The sequence below is a fragment of the Sciurus vulgaris genome (genome assembly GCF_902686455.1).
Source record: "Sciurus vulgaris genome assembly, chromosome: 11".
In the NCBI taxonomy this organism is placed as follows: domain Eukaryota; kingdom Metazoa; phylum Chordata; class Mammalia; order Rodentia; family Sciuridae; genus Sciurus; species Sciurus vulgaris.
Window position 1 is genome coordinate 64,257,227 of NC_136472.1, and position 15,686 is coordinate 64,272,912.

At 36.8% G+C, this 15,686-nt stretch overlaps 2 protein-coding genes across 2 annotated transcripts; one reads left to right on the top strand and one right to left on the bottom strand.

The window, feature by feature from the left end:
* Positions 1–1,881: 1,881 nt before the first annotated feature.
* LOC306639315 (olfactory receptor 10K1-like) lies at positions 1,882–2,849 on the bottom strand (the record flags this gene model as incomplete). Its single annotated transcript, XM_079102741.1, has 1 exon — positions 1,882–2,849. One exon carries the CDS (start codon positions 2,847–2,849, stop codon positions 1,914–1,916), a length of 936 nt encoding a protein of 311 aa, XP_078958867.1. The 3' UTR covers positions 1,882–1,913.
* Positions 2,850–13,738: 10,889 nt separating this feature from the next.
* Positions 13,739–14,683, top strand: LOC306640980 (olfactory receptor 5P76-like; the record flags this gene model as incomplete). Its single annotated transcript, XM_079105753.1, has 1 exon — positions 13,739–14,683. One exon carries the CDS (start codon positions 13,739–13,741, stop codon positions 14,681–14,683), a length of 945 nt encoding a protein of 314 aa, XP_078961879.1.
* Between the last annotated feature and the right edge of the window lie 1,003 nt (positions 14,684–15,686).

Sequence of the window (15,686 nt, forward strand, 5' to 3'; positions counted from 1 at the left end):
ATGGTAGCTCATTCTGATGAGGGTGGGGGGTAGGAGTGCTCCCCTCCTGGAGGTTCATAGCAGCAGTGATGGCTGGTTACCTCAGTGCTGAAAGCTGCAGGTGTCCTCTGCAGAGCAGGCTGCTGGAGTCAGTGCCAATGAACACTGCAGGACCTCTCCTGTGAAGCTGTGGGGAGTACCCAGCTGTCCTGTGGACCGTTAATGTCCTCATAGCTGTTTTTAGTCAGCTATTTCACTGCTGTGACTAAATGATCTAACCAGTATAATTATAGAGGAGGAAAGGTTTATTTGAGGGTTCATGGCTTCAGAGGTCTTAGTCCATAGAAGGCCGGCTCCATTCCTTGGGGCTCAAGGTGAGGCTGAACTTCATGGTGAAAGAGTGTGGCAGAGGGAAGCAGCTGGCATCATCAGGAAGCAGGGAAGCAGAGAGAGAGAGAGAGAGAGAGAGAGACCACTCTGCAGATACAAAATATATACCCCAAAGTTACGCCCCAACTCCAATCTCCTCTAGTTATACCCTACCACTTCAATTAAGCCCATTAGGGGTTAATTCACTGATTAAAACTTTTATAACCCAATAGTTTCTCCACTGAAACTTCCTTCATTGTCTCACATGTGAGCTTTTGGGGGACACCTCACATCCAAACTATAACAACAGCAAATACTGACAAGAACCTCCTCCAAGCAGGCCACTGGGTACCATGGTGACAACTATTGAGCGATTCAGATAGCTCGCACTCTTCTTCCTTGTTTCTATCCCTCTCCAGACAAATTCACTAAGCCAGTTCCCCCAGTTAGCCTTTCTATGGGGTTATTCTCATTTTTCCCTTTTCCTTTTTTCTTTCCTTTTTTCTCTCTCTCTTCCCCTTCCTTCCTTCCTTCCTTCCTTCCTTCCTTCCTTCCTTCCTTCCTTTCCTTTCCTTTCCTTTCCTTTCCTTTTCTTTCTTCTTTATCATTTTTGATACACTGTGTTGCTATATATGCTCTTAAGTAGACTTGAGCCCGCCTAGAGTTATTTGTGGGTAGCTGTCTCCTTACTGTTTTTGTGTGTGTGTGTGTATGGGGGGGGCGGGGTCAGGGAGATGAGGCTATTATCTCCTACTCAGCCATCATGCTCCTGATTCTAAAACTCATTGGGATGTCCATAAAATTTTGGTTTTATTCTGATGGAGCCACTGTGATTATAAAATCACATGTAGTAGAATTTGTTCTCATCTATCTAAAAAACAAGTCAATTAATTAAAATTCAATTTGTTCAAATACGTTGGAATGTGGATGATTCCCTCAGGCATATTTTATTTCTTAATTCCATTTATTTTATATTTCTGAAAAACATAAAATTACTCCAGTTATTTTGTCCTATATATCAGACTAGGGGAAGGATCTGTTGACCAGCAAATAAGTCAGAAGAAAAATAGAACAGAAAATGAAGTAACTCTCAGTTGTTTCATGAGAGAATGAAATAATGATATTTTATAAGAACAAAATAATTCAACCATTTAAGATATTTAAATGAATATATCTGAATATTTTGTCCTTGATAAAGAAGAAATCCACTATAACTGAATCCCAAATCAATGTATTGCCATTCAAATTTTAGACAATCTTATAATTTTCTTCCTTCCCCAGAGGCAAGTGCTATTATGAGAGTCGTGTGTTCCAAACATGTTTGATATAGTTATTACATTTATATGTGTGTATATGTATTATAACATTGGAAAATATTTTTAAATTATGTCATGTTTGTAGTAGAAAAATGGTAAATCAAGGACATATCAGGTAATCAGACCTGATTGTACAAGTTCCTTTGTACAAAAGTTAGATTTTTAGTACATGTATTTCACTTCATCCACTTTTATTTACCAATGTTCTGTAATTTTCTTTCAAACATTCGGGGCTCTTTTATTTACCATCTAAGAAATAAACCTATTGCCACTGCCTAGTACTTTCCTTAGGGCTATCTGCATTTCTTTGTTCCTTAGACTGTAGACGATGGGGTTCAGCAGAGGTGTCAGCACGGTGTATGTTACAGCCATTAGCATGTCTTCACGGAAGGAGTCGCTGGTTTTGGGTCTCAGGTAGATATAACAAGCAAATCCATAGTGAATGGACACCACGGTGAGGTGAGAGGAACAAGTCGAGAAGGCCTTATACCTCCCCTCTGCAGAAGGCATTTTCAAAACGGTGAACAAAATGAAGATATAGGAAGTCAAAATTAAAATAAAGCTGCCCACCAACACGAAGGCAGAGAGCATAAAAATAGCTATTGCATGATGGGAAGTGTAATCACAGGCAAGGCTAGCCACGGGCAAGATGTCACAGAAGAAGTGTTGGATGGTGTAAGAGTCACAAAAAGAGAAGTTGAATATAATGATGGTGATGAACAGAGAAACCAAGAACCCAACCATACAAGAGGCCATCATGAGCTGGAAGCACATCTTTCTTGTCATCAGGATGGGATAATGCAGTGGGTTGTGGATGGCAGAGTAACGGTCATAGGACATGGCAGCCAAAATAAAGCAGTTATTGCCTCCCAGGCCGAAGAAGAAAAACATCTGTATGGCACACTCTTGAAGGGAGATGGTCTTGCTCTCTGAAAGCAAGTCCACTAGCATGCGGGGGATGATTACCATAGTGGTACAAGTTTCTGAACAGGACAGGCCAAAGAGGAAAAAGTACATGGGGGTGTGGAGGTTGTGACTGAGCTTGATGGCCACCATTATGGACACATTTGCAAGTAGGATGGTCACATGGGAGGAGAATATCACCACAAAGAGGAGATTCTGCAGATCTGGGAAACTGGAAAATCCCCACAGAAGAAATGTGTTTATTGCTGTGTGATTGCCCATCTTCCAGGTGGCAGTAACTTTACTGGATAGGTGTACATGGGCTTAAAATCAAGACTCTGAGATGATCATAAAAAGCTTCTGTACTGATGTCACCTGGACATTAATCTAGAGCAAGTATTAGACTTCCTCCCCCACCTTTTTCTCGCTCTCTCTTTCTTTTTGGTTGGGGTCTTACTGTGTCTCAATCTGGTCTCAATCCTGTGAGCTCAAGCAATCCTCCTGCATCAACCTCCCAAGTAGCTGGGACTATAGGTATATTCCACCATACCAGCCTTTTTTTTTTTTTTTTTTTTTTGCTGTGCTGGGGATCAATCTCAAGGCCTTGTGCTTGCAAGGCGAGCGCTCTACTGATTGATCTATCTCCCCAGCCCCATACCAGCCTTTTTGTAAGACAATTCTTAAGCTAGAGCTAGAAAAAGGGGAGGTAAATACACCTGACTGTAGTCAAGGTCAGGAGCTCAAGTGATGGAAGGATGATTCTAGTACAGAATCAGGATAAATGCCATAGTGCAGGACCAAAATATCTTCTTGCATTCTACTCATACAACTGCTTTTGATCTTTCTGTTCTCCATTCAGGATCTGCATGGAAGAGGGAAAATATGAATAAATTTTTTTTTGTTTTTATCCACTGGTTTTGTGATGCCATATTTTCAAATACTTTTTGTAATCTAATGGTACACTGGCACTTGGGATTGAATAAATAAAATAACTCAAGTATTTATGTTATTTAAAATGACATGTAACATTTAAACATTTTGAAGAAATCGGTGAAAATTTCTAAAAGAATTTTGATGTTGTTTTCCGTGCAATTTTGTTTACTTTAGAACACCCCAGCATGCAGTGGCTTACGGAGTGCTAATTGTAAAAATGACTAGATCTGATAAATGTACTTAACATGCTACTTCTGCTGGGTTGGGTTCAGATCCACAATAATACTTGATGCTTGTGATATACTATATCAGTAGTTCTTAATAAGTTCTTAAAACATATCAATGATTTTAAAGTTATTAAGAAATTTTCATCAAAATTCTTTTCAAACTGCCTACTAAAATATAATGGGCTACCTTGGAGTCAAATGGATTTGAAGGTACTGTGTCCTACCAAAATATCATAATCTGGTCATGATATCAGATCAACTTTGGAATTTTTGGCAGAACCTCCAGGAGAGTTCCTACTATGCTTGGTAAATGGCTTTGCATTACAGACCTGAAAAGAATAAACTTAAATTCCTTAGATCAATTTTTCAAGTCACATTTCTATTTCATTTATTCATTAAACATCCAGTCCATGTGGGAGACACAGGCAGAAAACCAATATGATGACTCTCCAAATAATTTTGATTTTAACTTCTGGCACAAAGGTGAAGAGAAAGAAAAACAATAAGAAATCAGGGGTGGAAAATGGAGAGGGGGTGCAGGGAGAAAGAGACTGTAAATTATAGACTTTACAAAGATTAAGGAAAAAAGAAGACAAAAGATGAAATTATATTGTTAGTTGAAGAGCTGCTGTTTTCTATTTGGTTTTGGGTACAGAATATAACAGGAGTCAGGCCAAGTAACCAGCAACTATCAAATACTGGTAATATGCCAGAAAACATGCTGGAGTTAGGCAGCTCTGCCTCACATAACCCTCACATGGCTGTGGGATGGGAATCATTGGGATTTACGGAAGATGAAAGTGAGGTATGGAGTGTTTAACTGGCTATCAAATATCATAAACTCATTCAACATCTATTGACTACATGTCCATGATACACCATTATATTCATTGCTTGGGAAACACACTGGCACCGGCATCCCTGTCAAAGGGGAGTATGTGACTACTGTTCATGCAGTCAGGGAAGCCCTCTCTGAGGAGAAGACATACCTAAATGGAGAGGAGAATTACAATCTGCAAACAATATATAAAGATTAGGGGAGAGAACATTACAGGCACAAGTCTCAGCTACCACAAAGACCTGAAGGTGGGCCATGGATCTTCTCAAGCAATCTTCAACCAAGACACACAGTTTCTCCTTGAGACCATTCCACAAAGAGTCTTTCCTCTGGAGGTTTCCCAGTCTATTACAGTAACCTTCACAGGAATATCTTTTCCATTCTTATTGCTTGGGTTACCACTTAGTTTTTACTACCCCCTAATTCCAGTCTCTATGAAAAAATACTTAACATTTTATTCTGTAATCTCTTTAATATCAGATTTTCAATGCAAAATTTTCAGAGCAGAATGATCATGTCCTCTCTCTGGAATTTCAAACTATTTGAGTTATTTGTAGACATCAGAGAACTATCATGAGCTCTGTTTTTGACTCTTTCTCATCTTTACATTTATGAAGTCACTTCCAGAATCCCAGATGTTTTTTCAATCCCTCTACTACTGCCTTGAATCCTCCCCATAAGATGAATGGGGTACCTCCTTAGTTGTCTGTCATGAATCTCCAACAGGTTCATTTCATGTGACCACAATGTGACCAGATGCTAGATTCCCAAATACAGGATATATCAAATCACTGCTATGTCAACAACAGTGACTGGTTATACACTGCTGAGAGGAGGGAATTCAAATACCCTAGCATGAGCTACATAAACTGACAGTAAAATAATTCTCCTGGCTCAGACTCTACCTGCCCTATACATAAGTGGTACGATAGTGTCCTCTGTTTTCCAAATTCACCCTGATCCTTTAGATGGTTGCTCCTTGGAATATGGTGTTTTCTCTGCCTGTTTCCTTCTCCTCCTTCATTGTACTTCCTACCAGAGTTTTACACATTCTCCAGGCCCTTGCTTCAATTCATTTGACAACTCAGTCTCTCTTGTTGTCCACATTTTCTAGGCTGAGGGATCCTAACTCAAAACGTCTCCTCTATTCTACTCTCTTACTCATTTAGAGTTTTGCACAGCCTCTCATCTCCCACTCCTACTAGGAGCTCTGCTGAATCAAGTCTATCATCATGCTCTATCACTTCATTACAAATGCTTTCTTCATTCCCTTTGCTCACATGCTATGAAATGCTAATAACCTCTAATCTTTATGCATGCTTCAGCTATGCTGTCTCATCTGTCCTCATAGCTACCCAAAGAGATAAGTGCTATTAAGATGGTCATGTTTGAAATGAAACTAGAGAGGAGTTTGATTTGCCAAGGTGATGTGGGCGGTAGGTGCACCTCCAGAGCATACTTACTGCAGGGTGTTGAGAGTCTGGATATCCACTTTCACAGCTCCTTGATTTTAAGTCTCCACGTGTGCAAGCGCTCTGGCAAGCGTTCAAGGTCTCACCTGTCCATCCTCATTTCCTGTGGACAGCCTCCCCATATGAGAACATTCTGTTTTCCAAATTCAGGAAGTCAATTCCTGGTTCTTCTAGTTTGCACATCTCGTTTGTCTTACTTGCAATGTTATTCTGTCCTTTTTTTGCCTGATGAAAACCTAACTGTATTGAAAAGATCATTCAAATGTCACTTGCCCTGGGAAGCCTCTCTCACTCTGCCTGGCAGTGTTGTCATTCTTCTTGTTTCCCAACCCATTTTATTGTGATCAGAAAATAAAAAAGTCTGTTTTCTCAAGTGTGATACCTGTACAAGGCAGGGCAGAGATTAGTTTTAAAATGTTACATTTCTCATTATACAGTCTAGATATTTGACTAAGAATTGTGCAATGGCTGTTGGAAAAACAGAGTCCTGCCAGAAATACTTCCATGATTATTACTTAAGTGTATTTACTAATTCCTCCCTAATGCATTCTTTGGTTGATGTAGTATTTATTTTGACACATAGTAAAGCTGGATGTTCTCCAAATAGATACTTTTTACTTTTCCTAGCTTTATTGACCTAAATTCTATGATAGTAAAATAGTCAACATTTACATTGACTTTCTTTTCAAAGGAAATTTTGTTTATTTACTTATTTTTATGAACAGTTTTCGGAGAAATTGGTTGTTTCTTTATTACTTGGGTTATCTTAGGCAATTTTAAATTGGTGCACAATAATTATGCAGAATAGTGCATTTTATTGTGACATATTTATACATGCATGTGACATACTTTGATCAATTTCATTTCCCGGTTCCTCCTCTCTTTCCCTAATTCCCTTTATCTACTCTACTGATCTCCCTTCTATTTTAATGAGATCCCTTTTCCCCACTTTTTTCCCTTGGACTTATGTAAAAGAGAAACGTACTTAAAAAGCATAAGTCCATTAATTTTCTGAGTCTGACTTATTTTGCACAACATGATACTCTGCAGTTTTACTCCTTTTCCTGCAAATGCCATCATTTCATTCTTCTTTATGGATGAATACAACTCCACTGTGTATATATACCACATTTTCTTTATCCATTCATCTGTTGATGGACACTTGGACTGGTTCCCTAACTTGGCTATCTTAAGTGGTACTGCTATAAACATGGGTATGCATGTGTCTCCAAATGGATTTTAAGAATTCTATCACTTAGTACTGTGAATGCATGAATTGATGTTTTCCTCAATCGAATTTATGAGTAGTGAAAAAAGAAGCAGACTGAAAAAAATTTCTCAAACTTTAGCATCACTCATATTTATCACAAGTCTAGATGAGTTCATGGAGAGAAAATTCAAAGATATCAGGGTATGTGTAGTTTGCACAATCTTCATGAATTATTTTGGTTAAAAATGTTTGATCTTATGATACTTTTCTTGTCATATATACTGATAGTAAATCCTGCTTTACTCCTACTATTCAAGCACAGCAGTGATGGCAGCTTTGTCAGTATCACCTTATTTCCAATTACCCCATTGACCCTGGTGCCACTGGAGAACAAGATGCCTGTAACACTGTGTCACACCTTCTATTTGTTTTCCTTAAACCTTACCTTCTTTCTACAGCTGGATTTTGCCATCTTATTCTGTGTTTTCAGTTCTTACAATCTTCTCCCCATACAATTTTGATCTCTATCAAGAATGAAGAACTGGCAATATTCCTAATTTCCTACTTATTTGTTTCCAGAGATGTTTTTATACCCTCTATCAAACCCATAAGCCTTTTATTGTTCAAAGACACACAGTAATGTCTATTGTAAGGAGTCAAAAAATGAATAAAGGGGTTTATTTCCACTTATAAAGAGAATCACCTTCCAGTCTTTTGAAGTCAGGAGGTAACCAAGCTGAAGGAAGAGTTCAGTCTCGCACCTCAGGGGTTGCTTTCTGTGGCTCTTCCTGTGATTTCAGATATCTCATAACTCATGGATAAGTTTTAAGGCAGATTTCCCTTTTGAATGTCTGTGATAAGTCCCTCTGCAATTGGAGTCTCTTATAACTAAAAGATAGTGTCTTCTTTATTCCTTAAGGTAGAACTTGGAACAATGCAGATTTTAATGAGAGTCCTGGGGCCACTGGAGACAAGTCTCCTGAGGTGTCTTTAGATACCAGAAGTCTTGTGTCTGTGGATCTATCCTAATTGTAATGTCCACACATGTGCTTTAAAAACTCTGATATATGACAGGAATTTTTGATAAGTTTGTTCTTACTCTTCTGAATGACTGTGGAAATGACTGAAGATCAACTTGTTTAAAAAAGTATCTTGGAATGCAAGTGATTCCAGCAGACACATTTACTCTTTGCTTGCCACCATTATTTTATGATACTGCAGATTTTCCAAGTCCTTCAGTTCTCTTCTGCTCTATTCACAGGGCAAAGGAATGAGGTGTCATGAGACTATTCCCAGGAGAAACAAATGAAAGTGGGTAGGAAGAAAATGAATACTCAGTATGATCCTTGTGACTGTTTCTCTTGGAGCAACTCTGCTGTAGAAGACTGCCTACAAAGAATATCCACTTTTATTCAAAGCCCCTGTTATGCAGTGACATTTGTGACATTTGCAAATGACTCCTCTTTGCTTCTCTCATCACCTTGTCCCTCAAATTCTTTACCACCTGTCTTTTCTTCCACCCAATGTATCATCAAGTCTTATCTCCAACATTTGTTCTCAGAATTTCAGATCTTATGGTAAACCATCCAACACTTTTTATCTTTTAAAAATATTCTTTAAAAATTATTAATTTTATTTTTGGGTAATACATAAAAGCATAGAAATTGTTCATATTTGTGGGGTACCATGTGGGATTTTGTCACATATGTACATTGTATATTGTTGAAATCAGGTGAGACATTCATTTCCTTCAACATTCATCATTTCTTTATGGTGAAAACTTCAAAATATTTTCTTCTAGCTTTTTGAAATATATAGTACATTTTTATTATATATACACCCTACAGTGAAATATCACACCAGAATTTCTTATTCCTATTTCAGTATAACTTAGGACCCATTGATAATCTCTTCCACTTCTCCCTCTTACCTACAACCCTTAGCATTCTGTAACCATTATTCTATTCTCAGCTTCTACAGGACCAACTTTTTATTGTCTATACATGACTGTGATCATATTATCTTTCTGTGCCTGGCTTAGTTCACTTAACACAATGATCTGCCTGCATAACACCATTCACATCTTGCAAAATACCATGCATGTTGTCATGAATGATGGTTTCATCTTTTTCATGACCAAATGGTATTCCATTGAACACAGTATCTCTTAATTGAATTCTGCCTTTTTCTTGTTCTTTGATATTTCTTACATCTGGAAAGATGTTTGGAACCTAACTAATCTTATATCTTGCCCAATCTTCATTATTCAACACAAATGTCATTGTAACCAAGAAGCCCTTACATGCATAATATGTAACAACGAAAACAGACTTCATAGTCATTAAGGAAGTCTATTAGTAGGGGCACTTTGGTTGGCCTCAAAACTTGGGCGTTCAATGTGAAAAACTACACAGCTGTACATAACAATGAATTAGAACTTACTGAAGTTATCATTGTGTTATTGGTCATATGTATGTCCTCTTATAAAGTGCCTGTTGAAATATTTCCCTCATTTAAAAAAATGGGTTCTTTATTATCTTATTATTCAGTTCTAAGATTTCTTTATGGATTCTATATATAAGCTCATTGTCATGTGTATATTGCAATTTTTTTTTCTCCTTTTCAGTTTTTTACTTTTTGGTTTATGAGTTAACATTTTAAATTTTAACAAAAATCTTATTTAATTTCTCTTTAAAATTATTAGTGTAGAGGATTTTCATAGACATTTGTAACTTTATTCCTAAATTTTTATGTTTTTGTGATATTATAAATATAATTATTTTGTTTTGATAAAAATAAAATTGCTTGGGCATATTTCATGGTTTTATCATATTATCTTACTAAGTTAGTTTTAGTATACATTTTGTAGATTTCTTAGAATTTCCTGCATGAACAACAGCATACAAATGGAGAATTTTACTTCTTTCTGTTTTTTCACATTACTATTTATTAACTTAATTCAATATCTGAAACCTCCACTATAATATGGAATGAAAATGTGTTAAGGGTGGATCTTACTACCCTTTATTCAAACACAGATAGGAGACATTTAATATCTTACCATTAAGAGTGATATTGATTGATGTTTATTCATCATACTCCTTATCATACTTTCAATTTTTTTCTTTCCATTTCCTGCTCTCTTTTGGGTTATTTACATTTCTGAATTCTATTTTCATTTCTCCACTTGTATTTTGATCATACTTTGCATTGCGTTTAAAATGATTATTCTTGAGATTATAATTTATGTCTTTAAATTTTCACAATTTATCTAGAATTGATAGTGTAGTAATTTTATGAAACATAAAGATCCCGAGACCTTATATTTTTATTTTTTCATGCTACCTTTATGTTATCATTGTTATAGCTTACATGTTTCTCCATAAATTACCACAAGTCAATAATATAAATTGTTTATTTGGTGAGTTTTATGTATCTTAAAAAAATAAAAAGGAATACAATAGATTTTTATATTAACAAGGTATTTACCATTTTAGATGATCCATTCTTGCATCCATCTTCCTGGTTGTATAAGCAAAGTCACAGCTAGAGCAACTGCACCTTGGTTCAACTGGAACAAGGTAGAAACTCAGAGATGGACTTCCAAAATTGTCCATCTGAAAGCTAAGGTTATATTATGCACTACATTCTAGACTACATTATTTGGGGACCTTAGCTGCTTCCACATCTGAAAAGTTTTGCATAGGAACTGGATAGACTGTTGATGTCCTCCCAGAAGGTCTTGGGCTTCAGAGAAAGAGTGGAGCATGAAAATAGATACTTTGATGGATATACTGGAAGTAGGAATCTGACAGGGTGAGGTGGAATCTTGTAGGACAGATTGTTGGAATTCTTCATTTTCAGTTCCTTCATTTGCACAATGAGGATAATAAAAATTCTAACCTTATAAAATTGTTGTGAGAATTAAATATGTGTAAAATGTTTAACACAATTATTGGCATAAAGAGAGCTCCAAGTGAATATTGGTTCCTATCAGCTAAGTGAGATAGGAGATTCTCAAATTAGAATTAGTACAAGAATGAGGGAAGGACTGAGTCTTCGGGTTGAAGATTCCTGCATTCCACCATGAACCACCTACATCTCCACTATGCTACTCAAGAGGCAATGCTTTGAGACTATTTTTCATCTGGTAGTAATCCAAACATCTTTTAAAAAATGTGTACTTCTTTATACAACTGTCTATACAGTTTTTTTTTTTACTTTTGCTCTGCAATTAATGTATATAACTTAAAATATTTATCACTTAAAATTCAACTATACTTGAAGTTCCACCTCCTATTCCCCAGGGTACTTAATGCCATGTGTTACAAATATCAATATATAGTATTTACAAATAAACAGATATTGAATGATCAGAACTAAGGTTGGCATTTTATATCTGAAGGTTAGCACTATTTCTTAATCAGAAATATCACAGTTTGCTTGAAACTAATATTTATGTGTGAGACAATTTGTATAAGATATATTATGCTCTTTAGTAATTATTAAACAAAGGTTATGGAACTATGGAGGAAGATAAAAATAAAAGAACAAATTGACCACTTGAGAATTGAAAGGAGTAGTTGTTTTTATGTTTGAATTGAACTTCTCAGTATCTACTACAGAAAATAATGAAACTCTGTGATGCCTTTGAATTCACATTTGAATCTCTACTGTCTTCAGAGATTTGTCCCCAGAGGAGAACAAAAGTAAAAGATAGCTATATAACCACTATATTTTTGGTCTATTTCTGAAAGATGAATGAGTTCTCATTTCAAGAGGTAAGACTTTGACTTTTGTTAGTGAATCTGATGTGTTGAATTTCATTTACCATTTGAGAAAACTTTATTTTCTAAAGTTATCTGTGCTCACAAAGGTTGGTGTGGAAAGAGGGCAGGTGAAATTAAGCAATGAGCTAGTGGGCAATATTGACTGATTTTCTGTTTTCATCACTGATTTCAGGGGAAGGAAGAAAAAGGCACAGCCCAAGTTACCAGGATTCTTGTTCTCTACATATAAGTCTTTCAGCACTATACAAACTTGGCAAACTATCAAAATGCTAATGTTGAGATGCTTTGACATTTTAAAATATTCACATTAAAGTTCTAAAAATGGAAAGAGAAAAAATTGCACAAATACTTTGTTTATGCATCTGGACACTTTAGCTTCAAGGCAAACTTTAGAAAAAATTTGGTGTATATCTTCAAAAAATTTGAAGATGAAGGACAATCTGGGCCCCTAGCTTGATTCTTCTTAAGTTTTTCATTTATATTTTATTCAGATATACAGTATATTGAAAATAATATTATTTCATGCTATAAAAATCTAACAGTAGGAAGTGATTTGATTTATTCAAATGAATATTATATTTATGTGCTATCAGTCATGCTTATTTCATAGTGATTATGATGATACTTTAAGCTACTTAGTGAAAAGTATTTTCAGCTTCAGATATGTAAAAAAATAAAGTTTACAGTAGGAAAGCTCATTTATAACTCTAATGTAAAATTCTTGTCTCATTATAGTATCAAGAACAAACTTACTGCTTCTTTTAATAAAATGGTCGTATTTAAGTGATACATATTGTGAAGTATTTAGTAACCTAGGCAACCCTTTTTGCACTTCAGTTACCAGAGGGCTTAACAGAATTTCCTCTTCAGTCATTACCAGGCATACTGGACTTGTACATGTTCACTAGTATTAAATGATATTACATAGTTATTAAAACAATGGGCAATAGACTTCCTAGGGTTCATATTCTAACTTGATGATTTTATATGTAACCTTGTGCAAGTTAAATAATCTCCTTCAGACTCTGTTAACTAGCAATAACAAAATTAATCTAGAAATAACAAGTGATAAATATTGTATGGATAATGTAATAACTATATATAAATAAATGTGTATATATATATTTTTAGCTGTGTGCTTGACATTTAGGAAGTATGTAATAAATATTAGCTAGTATTAATGTCTTTCCTTCAAAGACTTTAATATTTTTTTCCTAATATATATAGTATTGATTTTGTCAATGTCATCTGTCTGTTGTTTTGTTTGGCTTAAACCTTTTTTTTTTTTTTTTTTTTTTAAGAAATGAGTTTTGTGTTGATTTTTTAGTTGTCAATGGACCTTTATTTTATTTGTGGTGTTGAGAATCGAACCCAGTCTCACATATGCTAGGCAAGTGCTCTACCTCTGTGCTCTACCACAACCCCAGCCCCGGCTTAAACCTTCTTTAGGTGTATTTTTGGGAACCATGTAATGCATGAAGAAAAAAAAGATATTATGTGAAGGAATCTGCGGGGGTTTCTGCTAAAAGCAACTTAAAATCACTGGTAGAGTCATCATTGCACATAAATAAGTACTGGTGTCTGAACATCTTTATTTATAGTGATTTCCCATTTATGTTAGAAAATTTTAAACTATCATATTCACAAGTGCTCTCATGCTGTGTCTTCACCACGGGTTCACTTTTCAGCAGCCACTGTCCCATGGATCCCCTGGTCAATGGGAACCTCACTGCAGTGACAGAGTTCATTCTATTGGGCTTAACAGATGATCCAGTCCTCCGAGTCTTCCTCTTTGTGACCGTCCTCTGCATCTACCTGGTCACCCTCTCTGGCAATCTCAGCACCATCATCCTTATCAGAGCCTCTTCTCAGCTCCATCATCCCATGTACTTTTTTCTGAGCCATTTAGCTTTTGCTGACATAGGCTTTTCATCTTCCGTCACACCCAATATGCTTGTAAACTTCCTGGTGGAGAGAAACACCATCTCCTACGTCGGATGTGACATCCAGCTTGGCTCAGCCGTGTTCTTTGGGACAGTTGAGTGCTTCCTTCTGGCTGTCATGGCGTATGATCGCTTTGTGGCAATCTGCAGCCCACTGCTTTACTCAACCAAGATGTCCTCTCACGTTTATCTCCAATTACTTTTAGTGGCTTATACAGGTGGTTTGTTCAATGCTTCTTCCTTTGCCATTTCTTTTTTTTCTTTACTCTTCTGTGGACCAAATGGAGTCAACCATTTTTTCTGTGATTTTGCTCCATTACTTGAGCTCTCCTGTTCTGATGTCAGCGTCCCCTCAGTCATTCCCTCATTTTCTGCTGGCTCCGTCATTGTGGTCACAGTGTGTGTCATCGCCGTCTCCTACGTCTCCATCCTCACCACAGTGCTGAGGATGCGCTCCCCCAAGGGGCGCCACAAGGCCTTCTCCACCTGCACCTCCCACCTCACTGCCGTCACTCTCTACTATGGAACCATCACCTTCATCTATGTGATGCCCAAGTCCAGTTTCTCCACTGACCAGAACAAAGTGGTGTCTGTGTTCTACATGGTGGTGATCCCCATGCTGAACCCTCTCATCTACAGCCTGAGGAACCAGGAGATTAAGGGGGCTCTGAAGAGAGCACTTGGTAGTAAAATATTTTCTTAGTTATACCTCCTATTTTGTCCAACTTGACATATAAAATAACCCATAGTTATAATTATAAAAGGAAATGAGTGCCTGGGATTGAACAATATCTATTAATATTTCCTTATCCTGTCTGGAGCTCTTCAGGAAACATATGATTTCAATTTTCACATGACATAGTAGGCCAGTAGCTCATAGTGAGTTACCTGTAATAAAATCAGAACAATCACTCTTGCTATAGTTGGGATCTTAAGTATCCTGCAAAGGCCCCTGTAGTGAAGGCTTCAACCCTTTGGTGTTCTATTAGGAAGTGGTGGAAACTTTAAGAGGTGTAGCTGAGTGGGACATCTTTAGTTTTGGGGGGCCATGCCATCAGAGTGGTAGTGGGACCACAGTTCTTATTTTCCTTCCATTGTTTACTGACCATGATTTGAACAGTTTACTCTCCTGCAAATTCAAATACCCCAGCAATCTTGCCATGATGCACCACCACAGTACCAAAGCAGTGGAACTGACCCTGAACTGAAATCTCCAAACTGTGAGCTAAAGCAAACGGTTTCTGCTCATAACATGATTACCTCAGCTATGTGTTATGTAAGAGAAAGATAACTAACACATGCTACAATCCTGCATCCATTTCAACATCAACTTATTCTGAGATAAACCTCATAACTTTAGCTATGATTGTGTACATTGTGGGAGAAATTACAGAGTCCAACAAAACACTAAAGTTGCATGAAATATTCTTTTGGTAAAATGATTGTCTGTAGGGATGGGTTTTGTGGACCCACAAAATTTTGGTCTGTGTTTCTGGCCTCTGGCTTTGGCCTAATTTGTGGAGCCGTAGGAGAGGAACATGAGAAGCCCCTCCTGACTACTCTGAATTCCTCTGTCAGGTCAAAATAGGTGAATTCCTCTGTTGGAATGAGCAGGGTTTCTGAGCATCTAAGGACTGAACAAAATAAAAGCAATAATTTTCATGAATAGAATCCAGCCTGTTGTGTGACAGGGAGGTTAAAGAGCA